The sequence below is a fragment of the Lampetra planeri genome, chromosome 24, assembly GCF_965212315.1.
Source record: "Lampetra planeri chromosome 24, kcLamPlan1.2.h2, whole genome shotgun sequence".
NCBI lineage: Eukaryota > Metazoa > Chordata > Hyperoartia > Petromyzontiformes > Petromyzontidae > Lampetra > Lampetra planeri.
The window spans coordinates 12,468,742-12,490,920 of record NC_136130.1 but is presented as its reverse complement, the minus strand read 5'-3'; the positions used below and the strand labels follow the sequence as shown (position 1 = coordinate 12,490,920).

At 51.7% G+C, this 22,179-nt stretch overlaps 1 protein-coding gene across 1 annotated transcript in view; it reads right to left on the bottom strand.

The window, feature by feature from the left end:
- Positions 1 to 18,424, bottom strand: part of LOC144726848 (uncharacterized) — a 29,137-nt gene extending 10,713 nt beyond the window's left edge. Inside the window, exons 1-5 of the mRNA XM_078605803.1 lie at positions 18,398 to 18,424; positions 16,185 to 16,280; positions 14,934 to 14,977; positions 13,900 to 13,959; positions 8,040 to 8,244 (exon numbers count right to left, since the gene is read on the bottom strand). Coding sequence (XP_078461929.1) covers positions 8,040 to 8,244; positions 13,900 to 13,959; positions 14,934 to 14,977; positions 16,185 to 16,280; positions 18,398 to 18,424 — 432 coding nt within the window. The remainder of the gene's footprint in view (positions 1 to 8,039; positions 8,245 to 13,899; positions 13,960 to 14,933; positions 14,978 to 16,184; positions 16,281 to 18,397) is intronic.
- Between the last annotated feature and the right edge of the window lie 3,755 nt (positions 18,425 to 22,179).

Below are 22,179 nucleotides of genomic sequence, written 5' to 3'. Positions count from 1 at the left end.
TCCTAAAATACTTTTATTTTACATGTGAGGAGAGGGGTATGTTAAACAGACATATTTCTGCTCGTGCTCTGCTGCAGTGTGTGAAGTAGGTTCCTGTGGATGGAGTTACGTGGTGTCGTCTGTGCACATTGTGCAGTGCTGGGCGGTATGCCGTCCGACCTGCTCGTTGCAGAGCCTCTGTGATCCCTCACACGCGGGCGTCATTGTCTACCCTTGAACAAAGAGATGAGCAGTGGTGGAGTGGTCAGCGCACCGAGCTACGAACCTGGCGACCAGAATTGATTCCCAGCCAGGGAAAACATCGGTGGCGAGCGCCATCGGAACCGGTTCTGAGAATCCCCTTCACCAACCAACACTAACCAGTGTGGTGAAGTATGATCAAACATCCCCAAGATCAACACGGATGTACAAAGGGACGTGACGATTATTTTGTGCACGGGCCACGCGAGAGGTGGGTTGAGCACGGTTGGGGAGCTGTGCGCGACAGCGCTGCACGTGCTGTTCGTGCATTTTAAAAGGTGGCCTTCAAATACAAACACTGAACATCCTTCACATTGGGTATGCAGGGATCCGCTCCCAAGTAACTCAATGATCGAGATTAGGGGTCGTGATTAGTTTAAAACAATGACTGTTTAATATAATTGTCCTCGTGTGTACAGCCCCGCTCTGTTAGCGCGAGCAGCACACGCGCATACTTTGTGTCGCGTGAACATCATCGATTCTCGTACACATGGTCTGATGCATGCAACGCGAGCGTCATAGTTTCCTATAATCGACGAATCGTTACTTGTCCACCGTACCACACGCTGACAATAAATGAAATCCCATTTCACTCATTCACACACGACATGTTGCTGTTCCATAATTTTAGTTCGAAGGCAAAATAATAACCAAGTAGCTGTTGCTCTCTTTTCACCAACTACCGAGCGAGAGCTTCCGGTCGGCTCCACGTCGGGACACTGCAGTGCTGGATCAGTGCTGGATCGGTGCTGGATCGGTGCTGGATCGGTGCTGGATCGGTGCTGGATCGGTGCTGGATCGGTGCTGGATCGGTGCTGGATCGGTGCTGGATCGGTGCTGGATCAGTGCTGGATCAGTGCTGGATCAGCCACAGGCCAGGGGCGAGCGCCCGTAAAGCCTGCGACCTCCTCACTGCAGCATCTCCACCATCGACCAGCAACTCGCTGCGAATGCCCCGCGAGGGTAGTTGCATGTCAGAAGCTAAGCAGGCTGTAGCCTGGCCGGGTGGTATGATCGGTGGTCGCCAGTGCTTGTCGGCTGTTTGACGCACGGGGCTGAGATGGGACCCGGAGGTGGCCGGGATGGGCGTTGTCCCTCGCACGCGTGGATTCGTTCAGGGAGCTCTGGTTTCCTTTCATATGAAGCCAAACACTCACTTATGAGATTGGCCAAACATCTCAAAGCAGGACCTACCTAAGCAGTCGCGAGCCTCAATGAGGTTTTCTTGGGTAAATAATTGGCACTATTTGACGACTACCGATCATTATCTATGCGGAATGGCAATGCGACGCTTGTGGTCCCCTAATTCCGAGCTCGCCGCTGCTCAGAGCCAGCACAATCCTGGCCCTGTGTGGCGAGGAGAAGCCTGCTCAAACCACCCACTGCCACCCCACCGATCTGGCAGCTGAATAATATCCTTATCGCAGCATTCCATTTTTGCACTCTGCACCTCTGGTATGACAACATATACAATGTTCACGAGATGTCACAATTTGTATGCATGTGCCCAAGGCTGTGTATAAAGCTGCTGTTTATGAGATGTAGTGCACAGCAATTAAAAACTAACTCGTTACAATATTTTTTGTTCTCCTTTTCAAAGTTACTATATATTCAAATTGGACGTATGGACTGGTTCAGATAGTAGAATTGTGCTTTTGCTGTCTTGTGAAGGGATGAAACATTTTCATTTGCAACCCTCGCAGCCAGCAGCTGCACCACCCTTCGTCAGAACGCCTCAAGAAGACGAGGTGACGGGACGACATCTGAAGTCACCGACTCAACATGCTGTATCCACACGAGGCTGCACCTTCCCAAACCCCTGCGCAGAGTGCACGGAAAGTAGATTAAAACAACAATTGTATTTCCCGGTTCTGGAATAAGTCAAGCTAGGTGAACAAAAATAAATCAACGATCTTCTTGTTATTCATGTTGGTGTGGCCGCGCTGAGCCCAGCAACTCGCCGCTTTGGCCTTTGAGCCGCAGCCACCTGCAGTTGCCAGGGCGTGTTTATGGAGAAAAGATCCAACTAATCTAGTGGCGGCTGCTGCTGCTGCTGCTCCGCATGCGGAAAATGTGCAGAAGTAAATGCGAGTAGCTTCCAGTCGCGAAACTTAAACCGGCAGCGCACGGGGAGAGGCGAGCCCCGCCATGCAAGCGAGTGCGGGGCAGGTAACTCACACCTCAACCGGCCCACGGCTCAGGGGTTCCCGGAGTGAGAACCAGGGAAGGATTACAGAAGAAACCAGTTCATCGGGTGGAGGGAGATTATCACTTTACATCGCTCCAGTTACAACGCCGGTCGCCGCTCACGACGCAAGGCGCACAGTGCATGGGGCACACACGACATCCTGGAGCGGACGATCCTGGACTTTTCGGCTCGCCTGGTTCGTACTTGGATGGGTGAGCGCCAGGGTGAGCGCCAGGCGTTGGCGGCGGTGGTGCCGGGTGTCTCCCACTCGTGTGGAGCGACGCGCGCGCTGGGCTTTCTCCGGTATCCTCCTCCTCCCACACGGTCGCCAAACTCTCGTGAGAGGAATTGGCCAAACTTCCAAATGCAGGACCCTCCCGAAAAGAGTCTTTTGACTCCGTGAGCTCTCCCGGGTTAACGATTGCCACGATTATTCTTTATGCCACTCAAATCACAACAGCGAGAAGACACGGAGATCACCTCCTACGTCACACGGGGATGCCGTAAAATGTGTCGTGTTCTCAGTAGTTTACAATGCTGAAGCTATCTCTTGGAACATTATTGTTTTTCTACCACGACACGATAAAACATTACACTCTGCTGTGCAAACTGCAAAGTGTAGCGTTATCAGATGATCAGCAATGCAGCGAGCAGAGTTGCGAGCTCAGATTGGGTGGAGTGCAAACTCAGCACATCACTGGTCCGGGATTGAACAATGAGGCCACGCTCGTGGTAATTCAACAGTGGTTGGATAGACCGGCTTCTACACATCACGGCTACGATGGCCGGAGGTCAAAAATAACAACACGAGTGGCAGCCAAGGAATGGGACGTGTCCAAGAGCACGTCCACTCAAAGAGATGGAGCGATGAAATCAGCTCGTGTGCAGGTGGCTGGTACACTTCTGCGTCGCAACATCGTGGGAGATGGCGGTGGCCTTCATCCGCCAGCAGTGGCTGCTGCTGCTGCCGCGAGTGGTGAAATGGATGACGTCGTGGAGGCAGCGTGGGAGGCCGCGGGTCCCTGGGCCACGCGGCTTCACGCACGAGCAGCGTCCCCATGGCTCACAATGCCCCCCCCCTCCTCACCTGATCGCCCGCGGCGAAACCAAATGAGTGCAGGGCTGCCCCCGACAGCGAGAGCGGTTATGAGCCACACACCCCACTCACTCACCACTCACTCACTCACTCACCACTCACTCACTCACCACTCACTCACTCACTCACCACTCACTCACTCACTCACCACTCACTCACTCACTCACCACTCACTCACTCACTCACCACTCACTCACCACTCACTCACCACTCACTCACTCACTCACCACTCACTCACTCCACACACCCCACTCACTCACCACTCACTCACCACTCACTCACTCACTCACCACTCACTCACTCACTCACCATTCACTCACTCACCACTCACTCACCACTCACTCACTCCACACACCCCACTCACTCCACACACCCCACTCACTCACCACTCACTCACCACTCACTCACCACTCACTCACTCACTCACCACTCACCACTCACTCCACACACCCCACTCACTCACCACTCACTCACCACTCACTCACCACTCACTCACTCACTCACCACTCACCACTCACTCCACACACCCCACTCACTCACCACTCACTCACTCACTCACTCCACACACCCCACTCACTCACCACTAACTCACTCACTCACCACTCACTCACCACTCACTCCACACACCCCACTCACTCACCACTCACTCACCACTCACTCACTCCACACACCCCACTCACTCACCACTCACTCACTCACTCACCACTCACTCACTCCACACACCCCACTCACTCACCACTCACTCACTCCACACACCCCACTCACTCACCACTCACTCACCACTCACTCACCACTCACTCCACACACCCCACTCACTCACCACTCACTCCACTCACTCACTCCACACACCCCACTCGCTCACCACTCACTCACTCCACACACCCCACTCACTCACCACTCACTCCACACACCCCACTCACTCACCACTCACTCACCACTCACTCCACACACCCACCACTCACTCACCACTCACTCCACACACCCACCACTCACTCCACACACCCCACTCACTCACCACTCACTCCACACTCACCACTCACTCACCACTCACTCCACACACCCCACTCACTCACCACTCACTCCACACCCCCCACTCACTCACCACTCACTCACCACTCACTCCACACACCCCTACTCACTCACCACTCACTCCACACACCCCACTCACTCCACACACCCCACTCACTCCACACACCCCACTCACTCCACACACCCCACTCACTCACCACTAACTCACTCACTCACCACTCACTCACCACTCACTCACCACTCACTCCACTCACTCACTCCACACACCCCACTCACTCACCACTCACTCACTCACCCCTACTCACTCACCACTCACTCCACACACCCCTACTCACTCACCACTCACTCCACACACCCCACTCACTCCACACACCCCACTCACTCCACACACCCCACTCACTCCACACACCCCACTCACTCCACACACCCCACTCACTCCACACACCCCACTCACTCCACACACCCCACTCACTCCACACACCCCACTCACTCACCACTAACTCACTCACTCACCACTCACTCACCACTCACTCCACTCACTCACCACTCACTCACTCCACACACCCCACTCACTCACTCACCACTCACTCACTCACCTCACTCCACACCCCACTCACTCACCACTCACTCACCACTCACTCCACTCACTCACCACTAACTCCACACACCCCTACTCACTCACCACTCACTCCACACACCCCACTCACTCCACACACCCCACTCACTCCACACACCCCACACACCCCACTCACTCCACACACCCCACTCACTCACCACTCACTCCACTCATCCCACTCACTCACCACTCACTCCGCACCCCCCACTCACTCCACACTTACCACTCACTCCACACACACCACTCACTCCACAACCCCTACTCACTCACCACTCACTCCACACACCCCACTCACTCCACACACCCCACACACCCCACTCACTCCACACACCCCACTCACTCACCACTCACTCCACACACCCCACTCACTCACCACTCACTCCACACACCCCACTCACTCACCACTCACTCCGCACCCTCCACTCACTCCACACTTACCACTCACTCCACACACCCCACTCACTCCACACACCCCACTCACTCACCACTCACTCCACACACCCCGCACTCACTCTACACACCCCACTCACTCCACATACCCCACTCACTCACTCACCACTCACCCCACTCACCCACCACTCACTCCACACACCCCACTCACTCACTCCATATACTCACCACTCACGCCACACTCATGTTACCGCACTCACCACTCCACGCCCACTCACTGGCCCTGCGGATCGCAGCCCCGCAGGTTGTGAAACACGCCGAGTGTGTGCGTGCAACTGCGTTGGCAAGTTGAGAGCGGTGGTGACCGCACTGCGCTACCAACCCGGCGACCCGGGTCCAATACCCACCGACGACCGAAAACAGTGGAGAATATCGAAACCTGTCCTCGGTCTCCCCAAAGTCAACTCAGCCTTAAACATTAACAGCTGATATGGTGAGTAATCATCAGCACTGGGGAGAGACAAAGGCGGCTCGGCGTGGCCATGCGCTCCCCCCCCCCACCCCCTCGTGTGCAGGGCTGACCTTCAAAAGTGCTCCTAAACAGCACTTGTCCCAACAGTCTGTAAACGGATTTTCGGGGGAGCTTCGTCTTTGTTGGCAACTTACTCTGCCGCTGTAGTGTTGTGAGCTCGGCGGAGTTACTCAGAAGTACAACAGAATCACAGCGAACATGAACTCTGTAGCTACAGCGACGACTGCCAACTGGTAAAAACTAAACTATGTTTTTAATTTGACCAGGTAAGGACCACGAGCTATTTAGGTATTTTTTTCAAATGATAGCTTTAACGAAGTGGCTTATCATGTGTACATTTACAGCAGCCAAATACTGTAATCAAATGTGATGGAAAAACCTGAGGCCAAACTAAAAATCCACGCGACCACGGGGAGAGATATGAAAACTCCAAATATACAGGCGTCAGGGTCGGGATCAAACGCACGGTGGTCTCCTGTACATCAGGCGATGTAGTTAACATCTCGCCACCTTAGCACCCCTAACTCTTCCGTTCTCTACCTTGTCACCCTGTCCGATCTTATAAGAATACATTACAGTTCTGCTACATTGGGATGTTTGGCCAAAATCAATTACCTTTATTTTTAGCTCTGGGAATAAACTATAGCACCTGGAGAAAATCCATGCAGAACAGAGGGAGAACATACAAACTCACTCTGTACAACAGAGGAGAACATACAAACGCCTTGACACACTTTTGGGGCAAGTGCTGTTAGCGAGCACCTATTGAAGGCCGCCACAGCACTCGAGGGGTTTGGTGGCCAGCACCGCGCACGGCCGCATTTGTCCCCGAGTCACCACGTTTACACACAGCACCGGGTACTAAGTTAAGTCTGAGTCGACCTACGGGAGGCCCAGGACCGGTTCAGATATTGGTCAATGATGTTGATCGTGAGCGGAAGTTCAAACTACGCTAACCAGAGCACCACCGCTCCCCACACCTATGAATATGCCACATTCGGTTTAATTGAATAGGGAATAACAACAACAAAAACAACCGCTCGTCCATGCCAGGTGCACTGACGCCACGTTACGTGTCGAATGCCCGCTGGCAGGTCAGGGACAGACCCAGGCGCCACAGGTTGACCGAGATGAATGGCAGACGCCCCAACTGAGCTCCCCACAGTTAGCGGCGAGCGCCGCTCCTGCGCCCTCCGCTAGTGCCGGAGGGCGACTGCCTTCAACTCACAAGCAGCGTGCTTCACGAACCTCCTCACACAGGCCGATGTTGACGCTGCTGGCACCGGTCATGGGCAAGTCCATCGAGCTCCACATCCTTCTGTACCACGCGAGCCCACCACCGCTTCCCCAGCCCGTGCGGTGCAGGGAAGGCAGAACTCTCTCACACGCGCGCAGCCATCGCCACTTCACATGAATCAGGGCACGATGGCGAACCCGCTTGCTCGTGACTGTACCCGCGACCGCGCAGGGCGGGCTTATTGTTCTCCGCGTGAGTACGGATTGTTACAGCAACTCTTGCCAACCATCACCGCATCGTCATTGTAGAAGTATAAATAAGTATTACAGTACAGCATTGGGATATACACTCTAAAACAGCAACCGTTTTTCATCAATAAAACTCAGCACTCCGATTAAGCAGGTGAGCTACTTTGTTTAACCAGGTGAGCTCCGAATGATCTCTCATCTGGTTAAACACTAACTAAAACTAAAAACTAAACTCAAACTAAAACTTAATGCTCGCAATAATTCCACTTGTTGGCCACAAGAAACCACAGCTGAAGGCGACACCAAGTGATTAACCAACAGCAGCAACGCCACCTGACGAGCCACCACAAGAGCTCCCCACAAAGCGCGGCGGCTGTGACACCTCGCAACTCGGTGGGTGAAGAAGCCCCGCGCGGCACACGCGGGAGACACCTGCAGCTGGGACGGCGGGGTCCGTCCGTACCTCGGGTGAAGCCTGCGGCGGGTGCAGTGCCCGGCCCCCGTGCCTCTCAGCATCAGCGTGGCTCTGGCTCTGTGACTCAGCCGCGCGGCGCGTGCGGAGTCGCCCCTCCTCCTGCTGCTGCTGCTGCTCCCTCACGTCGCTGTGGCGGCCAATGGAGCGTGGCGAGCAGCAGCAGCAGCAGCGCCACTCCCCGTGCGAGACGGCGCTGTCGCCGCCCACTCCGATTCAACACTCGGAGCGATTTCCTGCTCACCTCCCATTTACTGCACCTGCAGAGCCAGTGATGGGAAATTCCACATGCATGTGGCGGGGACAAGTATATCCAGATGGCAACTGGCCGTTGGCTTCACCGCAAAGCAGTACTTCGTTTTATCGACCCTGGAAGGTGCATGCGCAGCGTTAACCCTCGGCCAGGAGTTAAACTCACAACCTTCCACTCGCGAGCCGCTCGCTGTCCCGCCGAGGCAGCTGCCAGCTGGGCTGGCCACCTCGGAGCTTCTCTCGGCTCGCGTGGACGGCCCCTCGCCACTGACGCCAGGCCGAGTGGCGGCCTGCGCTTTGGGTCCCCAATGTAACACACCGAGTACGACCGAACACTCGCTGTATTAACACAACATAGTCAACATAGTCATGTACAGCCCTGTGTTAACCCACTGCCGGATGAGGGCCTCCCCACGCCGGTCAGTCAAGGTCGGTGCGAGTCGCTGCAGGTTCAGATCGTGGTCGCCACTGATGTTAACTGTCCCTGGGACTCCAGCTCAGGTTTACGGGTCGAGTTTGTGAACCACACCAAACTTGTATCCAAAGTCGTGAGATGATGAATAACATCTCAACAATTATAATGAAAAGAACCCGTGTCGCACCTACGAGAGAACATTCATTGGAATTGAGACTAAACTTCAGACGAGAGGGAGTTCATGTGATGTTTTACTCTCAGATGTAAATGCTGGAAAATCGCATGGAAAATTGTAAACAAATTTTAAAATGGGCAAATCGATGGGCGTGTATGCATGTGTGTGCCCAGCTGAGAGCTCAATAAAGCCATGTGCTTCTGTGTCAAGGGAAACCTGAGATATAAAAGGAAATGTTAGCGCAGGTGACACAACACTTGCGAAATGTCAAATACCATAGATAGCCTCTTACAATGGATGGAATAGCAGTCAAAATGTTTTCCAATAGAAAGTATGAACACATGTCGGTAAATATAAACAAAATATCGACTATATGGGCTGGAATGAAATGTTCAACAGCATTGAGATTCAGATTGTCCAAGCAGTGAATCCATGTAAGAAAACCACTCTGCTGATGATGAGACATTGGTTGTTAAAACTGGTCAAAAGTTTTCTTGTTTTGAACCAATGCTGCTGATGTGGCTAATGGGATATGTAAAAAATACTGTATTTGTTTATTTTTTCTTGATTTGAAGCTTTCGTGACTGCAGGAATCCAAACTCTTGGTTCTTTCGGTAAAGTTACGTAGGTAGAAAAATAAAATAAAAAATAATTTATCACGACGTTTCAATCGCAACACAAGCGGTCGTACTCAGGCGGAAAAAATAATCCAACAGTGGAGCTGCTGAACCAGGAGGAAGACAGCGAGAGAGCCGATGCAACAAGAGGTTGTAGATGTGGTGAAGGGCAAGCAGGCGGGGTCCAAGCTGGAAAGGAATTCCATCCCCGCACGCAAGCACCTACGTGACATTACCGACAGAACCAAAGAGTATGTATATATGTTTTATGTGGAGGGATTAAAATGTGATAATTTATCCAGCTGGTCAAACGTCGCTAAACGTGGGAGAGACATCGTCGCCCCAGGTCCCCGACGCTTCCCGGCACGCATTGCGGCTCCTGTGGCTGAACTCGGGCCTCTGTGTGGCTCCACAGCAGCGCCAGGTAATCCCCGTGGTGGAGGCGGGGCGACTCCAGGCTGACATCCACTAGTGCAGCTCCCGCAGTCCTCCGCTCATCGACCTCTGGGCTTGGTGACAGCGAGTGTCAGTCACGCGACATCCACATGCACTGGAGTCGATCTGGGTCTATCAAAACTACGCAGTACTCTGCGATAAAGGTCAACACAACACCACCAGATCTCAGCACACATTCACTCCTGCCACTCGAACACAGATGCCAATTCCCAGACTGTCCGGACCGTCCGGGCCAAACCCGGACAGGTGACAACCCTATCAGAGACACAGCCCAACACTCCTTCACAGCCATGCGTGAATCAATGCAGTCGGTGTCAGTCACAAAACAGTCACACAATATATTTGCATTTACAAAACAACCGCGTGTGAGTTGCTGTATCCACCGAACTTGGGATGCACCGTCTTCCTTTGCTTCGCGTGGCATCTGCGGGAGATGTGGGCAGTGCCATGCCCACCGCTTTCTGCTCCCCTAACACTGGTGTTGGCACAGCCAGGGCATTTACTAAACTTGGCCACTGCTATTGGCTCCAGAAATGCCAGAGTAAGGTTGTGAATACAACCCAGGCCCACGTGGATTGGAGCGCATCGCCACTCAAATGACTGCTGCAGTGAAACTCATTTTATCCGTGGGGATGTAGGGACGCTATTGGTTGATTAGAATCCTCCACATAATCGTTATCATCATCATCGCTTTGCCCAATAACTAACGCCAAAAAGTGTGAAAACAAACGAGAAATGAATTGGGCCGCGAGTGTGTGCGCATGTCGGACTCTCGTGAAATGTCCCACTTCCACAAACGCACTCACCCGCTCTTGAACACACACAAAGACAAAGATCCCCAGTATAGGCATAACAGACTGTTGGGGCAAGTGCTGTTAGCGATCACCTATGAAGGTCGGCACGGCACACGTGGGGGTGGGTGGCCAGCACCACGCCCGGCCGCCTTTGTCTCCCTAGTGGCGATGTTTACACACTGCACCATATACTCATTTGAGGCTGAGTCGACCTAGGGCAGGCCCAGGGCGTGTTCGAACATTCGCGACTGTTATTGGTGATGAGCGAGAATCGAACTCGGGTCGCTGGGTTCGGAGTGCAGCACGCTAACCTCTACATTACCGCTCACACACAAGCACACACACACGCACACACACATACGCACAGACACACGCGCACACACACACATACGCACACGCGCACACACACACACGCACACACACACGAACACACACGCGCACACACACGCACACACACATACGCACAGACACATACGCACAGACACGCCCCTCTAGGTCGATTGACAGACGACGTGGGCAAGTTCTGTTGAGAGAGCAGCGATGCACAAGGCGGTGTGGGTATGGCCAGCACCACACCTGGTGGCATTTGTCTCCCCAGTGCTGATGTTCACACCCCAGACCAGACACCAGGTGCACATTTTAGGCTGGATCGACCGAGGAGGGATTCAAAACTGGTTAGGATATCGCTGAACACTGATGCTAGCCGTGCCTGGGAGCACACATTTCCCACAGCACCCTGACCCTTCTCAAGTCTCGCACACACGCCCCTCACTCGCCCTGTGCCCATGTAACCGCGTGCTTCGTCACGCCGCACGCCTGTGCCCTCTTGGCCGCTTTGTAAAGCTGCACATCTGAGACGCGTGCGTGGGGATGTGTCGCATTGTCCTCTTCTAAGGTTGCCACATTTTCGACTGTAGACCAAACGCGATCATTTTGTCTCAAGCAGGCCGAGGTCTACCGACACTGTGCTGTATGCTGTGAGAACGCTCATCGCCGGTTCTCGGTATAAGCCAATCCCTGCCAAGTGAACACACTTGCCGATTCCGGTGCAGGTTGGCAATCCTCCTCGCATACATTCTGATGTATTAATGACAGTACTCGCATTTATACGATGCTTATTAAACGCCTCGGCAAATGTGAAGCAGATGGCGGGTAGTATGTATTGGTGAATACCGCTGCGCAGTATTAACCAGGGCGCCCTACTGGGCTCGGACTACAGCCTCAACAGGGAGCGGTGAACGCGCCACCGCCACCCCGGTCACACGGAACGCCGCAAACGACTCGCGCGTGCGCGTGCTCCAGCCGTGGCGCGTGGGTCCCCGCGGCGTTACTATGGACACCAACATTCCCAGCCATCCTGCGTTACAACTGTACATGCACGACAGCCACCACCGCCACCACCGCACGTATCCGCAGTGCACAGCCCTCTCGACGCTTGGTGACATTTCAATGCCATTGTCAGGATGGAATTCAGGGGTGCAATCCGCGGGGTATCGATTGCATTCCCGCTGACGAACTCATGTGCGTCATTATCGCACCACGCCAACGGGCTCGATGTGGTTGTATGCTGCCCAGAGTTGCCACCTGTCCGGGTTTTAATTGGCAGCAGCGTCCTGGTGGCAGGAATTGATGTGGGCCGAGATGACGATGACGCCTGTTACGCAGGGAAAGCCTCCGTCTCGAGACTCGTTTTGCCAGCAGGGTCCTGCCACGTTTTCGTGGTAGGGGCGATGTCTAAGCCCAATTGAGGACATCGAATGCCATTTTACAGTTCGTCACCTCGGGTGCCGTTCTGGCCTTAATAGGTGCTCGCTAACAACACTTGCTCCAACAGTCTGTTAAGGCTATGAGGGGGATCTTTGTCTTTGCGCTGGACATCGGCCTCCGTGGGCATCACCACCACGTTTGGGTAAATGAATGAGCTCGCCACGTGGTACTTGCACGTACCTCTGGAGAGGGCGGGTGCCTAATATTGTAGCCGTTGCTTAATCCCCGCTGCCATCGCCACCCTCAATGCCAACTGACCACCTCTGAGAACCTGTCTATCAATCTTCCAACATTTACAAAACAAACACTCCACTCATTGCAAAACCCAACCCTCCTCTTTCAGCTTCCTCTATCAAAACGAATACCACCGCTCCCCTCTCTCATCGTTGGGGAGACCAACACCCACAACAGCCACATGTTATTTAATTCCTCCATTCAAATTCTTCTTTAACATCACCAATCTCTCACTTCACTGTGGCTTTTTATATTCCCCGTCAACTTTACCCTGCCACCTGCAATACCGCAAGTGCACGTGATAGCAGATTGCAGGATTATATTACTGCCACGATTTGTATACACTATTATAGATTTCACACCAAATTCTCAAACTTCCTAAGTCGAATTGCTCCTTACATCACTGCATGGTGCGTTCTACCGCTCATGGACACTTATACAAATTAGAATCACATTCATATTCTTGGTTCTTTCGGTAAAGTCACGTAGAAGGGAAATAATACAATAATCAAAACGTCGTGAGAATTTTTTGTTGTATTTTTATTATTTTATTATTTCTCTTCTCCGTGATTTTATCGAAAGAACCAAGAATATGAATCCCTGCAGTCACGAAAGCTTTAAATTAGAATCATGTTCTGTTATTGTGCATTATTAGATAATTCATAATGTATTTAAAGTGGGTTACGAGGTATTCATATAAAGTAATTTAATGCCATCTTAGACGAAAATACATAATCCAACGATTCTACTGTATTTTATGACAATAATTACTATTTTTATTTTATGTGGCGCTTTCGTGCAATTGTATCTCAAGAATGTGTAGCTCGTAGAGTATTCTCACGGAGGCGCTGGAAACTCCAGGCAAGCAGGAAGGCAGCCAGACCTGGCGCCAATGCTTATCCAAGCTCTGTCATCATATATTGAGATGTTTGGTCAACTCCATTTATAAGTGTCTATACGTGGAACAATTACTGATTTACTTCCTTGGAAGATAGTTTGCCCCACGTAAACTGGACATCTGTGAAAAATATCTTTATAGCTCATTGGATTCCTCCAGTATAAAGAAATATTCTAATTCTGAATTGGTCAAGCTTAAATCACTAACTGCTACCACTACAAAAAGAGGAATTATCGCTCGAACCTGAGAAGCCCGATGGAGAATTCCGCCTGTCGTTCCCACACCACAGTGCCGTAAGAACCTCTGAGAAACACCCACAGTGGGCGCTTTCACAAGCCCCAGCTGTGGCTCATGTCGAGCAAGTCAAACACAACTCTAGCGCGGCCATTCAATTCTCTTGTAAATGTGCATTCACACAAACAATAGGAAAACCAACAAATGGGCGGAGAAAAGGCAGCGGTGTGCACAAGGTGAGCCTGTGCAGATGACGACGAAGCCCTGGGAAATGCACCGTGCTGAGACTGAGGTCTTTCACAAACATTCTCATATGCTGCCAACAGCACTGTAGCTCCATCTATCCATATTACTACAACACACCACACACAACACGCGCCGCCATGCCACGACACACAGTACATTACTCGCCTATGACCAAATCACCGGGATCATTCAGAGATCTGTCTGATCTCATCAGGTGCCGGAGCCTGGATAGTGCTGGGATGGGTGGCCACCATGCATAACAGGTGTCCTTTTCTTGCTGCGGGCCACTACTGCATGAGAAGCAGAAAGCAGAGCACGGACATTTATGCTTGCATTGAACAGTACTATGCTACAACAATCACTAAGGCGCACTAACCAGCATGATGAAGCAAAGTTAAACAACTCCCCGCGACCCGCACGGTGTGGGGAGGCCCCCGTTCAGCAGTGGATTGGCACAAGGGCCGTACACGCGCAAATATGACCATGGCACGTGATGTTTACCGGTAGAACCGTGGCAGGGTCTGTGTGCTGGAAATTCAATATGAATGCGAGCCAGCCGACAGGTCCCACTGCCTGTACTAACGGCGCGTTGATGAATAATTCAGCAAGGGACACGCACTCGTGCACGCACCGGCCACACGGACTCACCTCAAAATGCTCACCGTCCATGCCGGGCTTCACGTCTATTTACTCAACGCAATCAAGGGTGGAAAATGTCCGAATGCCGGAGACCGTGCCCAAGCGAGACCGTGCCGCGAAAAGCTCAACACGAGCGGGGAAAGCGCCGCTCCTCTCACAAATGGCGTGGCATCCTCGCAAAGCGCCCAGTGTCCTGCGACAGCTGGCCAGACAACAAGATGAGATTATCACCTGGCAAATCCCTTCGTCTTTTACCAAAATTAGAGTGCTAATCCCAAACATATAAAAACCAATTGCTTTAATCTCCCTCTGGCTGATTAGAGCCTGGAGGAGGTCAGGTGACCTCAGGACTTGGCATGTTGCTGGCCCCCGTCAAAGCCACCCTGAGTGGTTGTGTGCGACTGGCCAGTTGTGTTAATCGCCGACTGTTACAGACAAATAACTAACTCGGATTCTTCCAGGATAAATACGTAAATATTGTGATTGTGAACATTACTGCCTTGTACATCAGAGGAGGCAGATCTAGAAACTTCACGAGGTGGGGTCGGTCCCGAAATCTGAAGCTTCGTAATTAGGGCCCTACATGAGTCTAAACATAACATTCAAATTGCTCTCACTGCATGGAAATATCAACAACATTGCAATTTTCGGGATTCAAGGCCGGGTGGTAGGGGGTTTACCTTCTCGCCACCCCTTGGATCTACCACTGCTGCATGTCTACAAAAACATGAACAAGATGTTTACTCTGCAGACGATACAATGGCTACTCTAATACTTTAATCACCAGCTTGCCTTTTTAAAACAAATCCTTAAACAACAAATTAAAATTTGTTTTAACCAACGGCTTTAGACAACGCTCAACAATCGTTGTCGGGTTTCAGATCCCACGTTTCTCCGTTGTAAGAGAACAATGCGCGGGACAGCGGTCGGTTTGTGAACACGGAGGGCACAAAAGACGACACTGGCGCTGTAATCCACACCTGGATGTCCCCGTGGACAGCAGGGTTGTTGTGTCACCAGGCACACATTCACACCCGAGTGCACAGGAATGTGTTGACACCGATGCTGGGGGCATGTCCAGCCACAGTCTAAGTACACACTGCAGGGTATTAAAGGCCATTAAGCCAGTCACTAGGGTGTAATGATTATTGGTCAAATATAGATTTTAAGCCGAAGATTAGTGCTTAAAATCGCGTGTAAGAATAAATGTTTTTAGATTCGTGTATTGCAAATAATGGATTCATCCCACCACTAGTGGCCGTCATATTTAGCAGTAATGTTAAAGAATGTAATCGTGATCTCTGAATCATACAAATCGACAGAACCGCCCGGAGAGTGGTGTGGAGGTGGTGGTGGGTCGGTGTGGAGCTGGTGGAGGGTGCAGGTGGGGGGGAGTGGTGCAGCGTTACACCCGCGCCGGTGACCGCGGCTCCAGAGATGAAGCTCAGAGTGCTCGCCACGGGTGGGCAGCGGCCGAGCGGGCCCCGCGAGGTGTCACGTGTCACCTGTGCCCACGGGGGCAGCGCGAGCAGAGCGCCACTCAGCAGAGGGGGCAGGCGCGCGCGCGCCGACACCGCAGCGCGCGCGCCTGCCCACGACGCCGGCCACGATGCGGTGGTGATGTCACCACGGTGCTTGTGCCAGGCTGGGTGCAGCTTGAGGAGGAGGCTCGTGAAGGACGATGTTGCTGGGCAGTTGGGAGGCAGTCGCCCTCCAGCAACAACGGAGGGCAAGAGCATAACAACGAGCGGAGCGCCGGGCCGATAAATCACAGCGAGTTGGCACAGTAGGGGGCACAGGTGGTGCATCAGCCAGTCATCTCGGTCATCTCAGTCAATCGACCCGTGGCACCTGCTGGGTCTGCCCCGTGACCTCCTGCCAGCGGGCGTTCGACACTTCACGTGGCCTAAAGGTGCACATAGCCTGGCACAGGCGCCGTGGTGACGTCCCGCCACGTAGTGGCGAATGGCGGTTGCTGTTGTTGCACCATGAGGCCACGTAAAGTGTCGAATGCGCGCTGACAGGAGGTCACGGGACAGACCCAGGTGCCATGGGTTGACTGAGATGACTTGCATAGGCACCGCCTGTGTTCCACACTGTGCCGACTCGCTGCATTTTAATCTCCTGCAGCTCTGCTCGTTGTGAGCGTTGCTCCTTCACCCTCCGTTGTTATTGGAGGGCGACTGCCCAGTCGCGTCCTTCGCGAACCTCCTCAACAGAGGTCGACCTCAACACCGCAGGTACCGGTCATCAGCAAGTCCACTCAGCCCCACATCCTCCTGTACCACGTCAAATGGAGGCCCTGAATCACGATAATTGATTCCCTGGGTAGAGGTGAATCGTTCCACCTCCACTGTGGGAGAGTACCCATCGTTTGGCTTGCGGTGCTTGACCGGGACACCTGCCTCGCCTCCCCACAGCGGTACATTGTGTCTCATCAACCAAGTTCAGTGCAGACCTCTCTTTGTGCAAGCAGAGACGTCAGCTCTCAACGCGGTGGTGGCACGGCATCTTGGACAGAACGGAACAGGGAGCGATGGTGGTGTTTAACCTTTGCTCTCACGTGTAAATCTATTTACTTTTACGTTGCCAGCAGAAGGCAATGCATTAAAATCCACAGTTGTGTTGTGTGCTACGCTCCAGCTTCCGTGTTCACGCCGAACCAAGCCGCACTGACCAGTGAGGTGAAGTATGGTCAAATAACCCAGCGGTAAATAGACGCGAAGGACTGTACAGTCACGTTAGCTTGTACCAATAACGGGAGCTCACATCAAACATTGCACTGGCCCGGCAAAATATTCCCGCAAAATGTATCACAACCCTTCTGTCACGTGACAACACTGAAATAACATTCCTCATCATCATCATCTCACCAGCACCTCGCGCTACTCGCGACAGGTCACTCTCGCAAATGAAGCTCATCCTGGCCTCCGGAGTTCTCACCCCCTCCAAAACAAATACAACAATTTGAAATTAAACAAAATAAACTTGACCAAGAGTGTCAACGAGTCAGTTACACTTGTCGGCCTGGTATAACTATTCGGAGAAAATGTAAATAACAGTGCTTAGCCAAATGGCTCTGTGTGTTCCCCCGCACGCGGCACAGTGTGGATCTCGAATTAATGTTGTGGCCTTGGAGACAAATCCGAGCCTGCCAAGAGCGGAGCCCGCGGGCCAGGACTATTCTGGAAAATCGCGAGTATGAGGGTTCACGATGAATGTCGATTCATCCCAGCGCCGCCATGTACCCGGGCTTGACCCAGCGAGTCCGGACAATGGCATCGATATTCATGTGACGGGAACTTATTTGTGCCCAGACCTGGTACCGGCATTGTGTTGCATTTTACGACTGGATACTGCACAATTTGTATAGGCTGACCGAGGAATATCTATGGGATTAGTCTAAAGCGGAACACATGACAACCTAAATAGATCCGGCTGAACGATTTCACGTGGAATCTGAAGGTTGTGATTTGATTGAAGAATTCGTTTTAACGCCGTGGTGACTGGGGCAGCCTCGAATGGCCGCACGGCGCACGTGGAGCCATCCAAGTCAGCGCCACCGCCGCCACCACCACCACGTGTGATGGGAAGCGGCACCACGTGTGATGGGAAGCGGCACCACCACGTGGCGCAGCGCGGTTGCCATGGCTCCCGGTGCACGCATGAGATGGACCCCCCTGTCCGATGTCTTCTCTCCTCTTAGCCCTGTGGCCCCTGCAGCCCCTCTGGCCGCGATGCAATTGCACCGCCTGCACACATGAGACATCTTGCTCCACAGCCTCCTCTCTCTTGCTGCCCTGTCTGTCCTGTAGACGCTCGCGTGTGCCCACGGTGTGAGTGATCGGAGGAGAATTCCCAATCTCAAGACACGAGATGCGACGCACGCATCGTTTAGCTTACGGATCATTATTAATCGACGAATCGATGCGTTGCTATCCACCTCTACTGTACATGCATGGCTCAAAGGTTATGAATCATAAAATGTTGAACATATAAACACCAAACACACATGGAGGCTAATAGCGCCTGTGTGTTTGGCTTTGAAACCATGGCCATGCAAGTTCCGACTTGCTGGCTGTCACCAGCCAGCCTGGTGCAGCTTGACTGACTAAACGCTAGGAGTTACACTGATGGACCACTGCACTAGCAGACAAGGTATGGTCAGTGGTCCAACTTAGTGAGGCCTTTCTCCAGAAGCAGATCCAGAAACTTATTTAGTAAGGGCGTGGGTCCGAGATGTGAAGCTATGTAAATAGGGCCCTGCTTTAATACAACAAAACAATCAATACATTGTCTCTAGTAAATATCCAAATACTACCTTCTTTGTTTGTCCTAGGACGGAAGCTGTAATATTAACGAAAAAATTGAGCAGAGTATAATTGTATCTTGTGTCAATTTAATGGCAGTGGATCTTGCACGAAAGTACGTCATCAAACACTTCACTGCAGTTCACTGTAGCACTGTATATAACTGACCTTCAATGTGTTCAAATTCACTGCTCTGATACTTTATTCTCTTCTGCTTTCGGTCACTGGGGTGGGAATTAATTGGAAATCGATACAATATCTGGAATATCACCGAGAAATGTCTATTTTACCATAATTTAGAAGCATAAATTAGATTTACCTTTTGTCTCAAGTGCTGAAGAAATAAATAAAGACACCAAATCCACTTTGTTGCCGCGTATAATTATTTATTAGATTCACTTTCAATAAAGAAACGTCAAACTTAAAGTGAATTTGCGATTTATTATTTTATTTCCGCTCGACCTTCTTCTGCGTGAGAGTAAAAACCCACCCGCTCGTGCATATTAATGATGGGGGTGTGGCATGTGGAGTGACGTCACGTGCGGGACACACAGACATTCTTGACTCATAAATATAAAAACATACTAATGTTCGAGGTCTTAAGAGAGGGGGGGACCTCTACCCTCCCCCCTTCCCTTCTTGAATCCATCACTTTGTTTCTCCTCACGTTTCTGCGTCAAATCTTGACTTAAAACCTTTGTCATTCCAGGAATTCATATTCTTTGGGTCTTTCGGTAAAGTCACGTAGATAGGTTCAAAGGAAAATAACAAAAAACTGCGACGTTTCGATCGCAACACAAGCGTTCGTCATCAGGAAGACTCTGTGTTGCGATCGAAACGTCGCAGTTTCTTGTTATTTATCTTTGAACCTATCTACATGACTTTACCGAACGACCCAAAGAATATGTTTCTGCGTCAATTAACATCGAGTTGAGCTTAGACATTCGCTCCATCTGTCCTGCCTGAAGAGGGACCGCTGCTGGCGAGGATGTGGGGTTTCATCTTTTGGGCGCAAGGATGAGCGAGGGGATTTATGAGTGCCTCGTGCGTGAGGGGTGCTTAGGCAATAGGTGTGCATGCAACAACCAGGATAACAATACGACTACTACTCATTGTTTACACAGTGGAGCCTCGCGGAGTCTCAAGACGCTCCTTCAGCAAGGTGCAGCACTGGGATATATGGACAATGCATGAGTGGTTGGCATTGGGTGAGAAACCCAAGAGAACCTGGAGAAGCCCATGCATCGAGGAGGTCAACAGTGATGAGTACCAATTGATAGACTCGCTGCCGCAAGAGGAACGTGGAATTTCCACCACCAATTCAGGGCTGTAAAACAGGAGATGAACACCAATACCTAAATGCTCATTTGAACTTGACACGATTTTGACTATCCCAGCAGCTTAACCCTAACCTAAAAGCTTTTCCGTATCCTGGAGTAATTGGTGAAAAATTCCACTGTGCACATGGGCCCCATAGATGTGCACAAACATGGCTCTCATCTTCAGCAACAGGAAACACCCCACTCCCAAACACAAGGCATAGATACAGATTAGAAACAGCATTCGCAATAACCTCATACGGAACTTTACTTGCGAACTGGATTAATAAATGCCAAAAAAATGCAGTTGCCATGCAGGCCTCTGTGCTTGGCGATGCACAAACACAAAGGTGGCCACGAGGAGGAGGAGGAGGTCTCATCTCGCCTGGCTGCGTGAGGCCACCGCGGTGGGCATGTGGCCCACTCATCGTGCTGCACTTTGCGGCGTGGCCAATGGGCCGCGCGGGCCCGCCACTCGATACGTGAACGAACACTTCCCGGCTCTTGCCAACCAAGGACTCTCCATTAATTTCGCTTGGACACATTTTATAATTACGCGTTTACCATGTGTGCTATGGTAAATTGGTAATCATAATGGTGGTAATCATCGTAACAGGGCGATTATTTGTGAATTAATGTACGAATTAAATGTATTGAAGTTTGAAAACGCGCATGCAATATGCGTATGATGCTAGCCACTACATGTTGGGAAAAGGCACTAGTTGTATTATTAGTACTGTACACGACAATCCACAACATTCAACAGTGATGTAATGTGTTTCTTCATTTCCCCTGGAGCCACGCAGGTCAACAACAGGGATCAAACCGTTGCATGCAGTGCAGAGTTTGTGCAAGCGTTTGTGAGCGGGCATTGCGTGCGTTGCAGCACTGTACTGATTGTTGTGACAAGTTGGTTGGTGAGGTGATTCATTCACTGGTGAGTTTGTGGTGAGTTTGATAATTTGGGGAGTTTGCCGGCGAGTTGTTGAGCTTGATGATACGTTGGTGAGTTTGCTGGTGAGTTGATGGTGAGTTTGTCCGTGACGTGGCGAGTATGCTGGTGAGTCTGTGTGACGATTGTGCTGTATTCTCATACCGTGTTTGGCCATCTCTGAGCCCCTGAGAGTGCAGAGTTGGTCGCTTCCTCGGCTGTTCCAGGTGAGTGACGAACTCACGGCGAGGCATCTCCAGGGACCTGTCTCATCAACTCAGTCACCACCACCACGAGTGATTGTAATGGGCACGGCCCTACTGCGTGCACCTCCATTGAAACACTCGAGCAGTCGCGAGCTGTAGTCACTCAATAGTGGCCGCGCAGCGTGCCGTGTTCCAGCCATCAGTGCCCAAGTGTCCGAGCCCGGGGTCGTTGGCCCGGCAACGATTTGTATGAAATACAGTGGAGTGCCATTGACACGGTAAACATTACACACGCCGATTGTAAACGTGACGATGCTGGCGACTGTTAATTATTCACCACGCTACACGGTCCGCACTATTACAGGTTTTAATATGAATTAAAAATGCATGGTATTAATCTTGTATTGAGTGCCTTGCACTGCGAGTGCGTTGAGAAAACCAAACCTCTGACCCAAGTGGTTGAAGAGCGACACGAGGTAGGACAGATAGAGCTTTGGACGAGACGAGGTTTGTCAAAATCACTTTTGCGAGAGATGTCTAGCAACAACCACAACATGTTTACCGTTACTCCCATATCGCAAACAACACAGTTCGTCCGGCTGGGGATGACGATCGGTCATGTGTCAAGGACGCGCGCT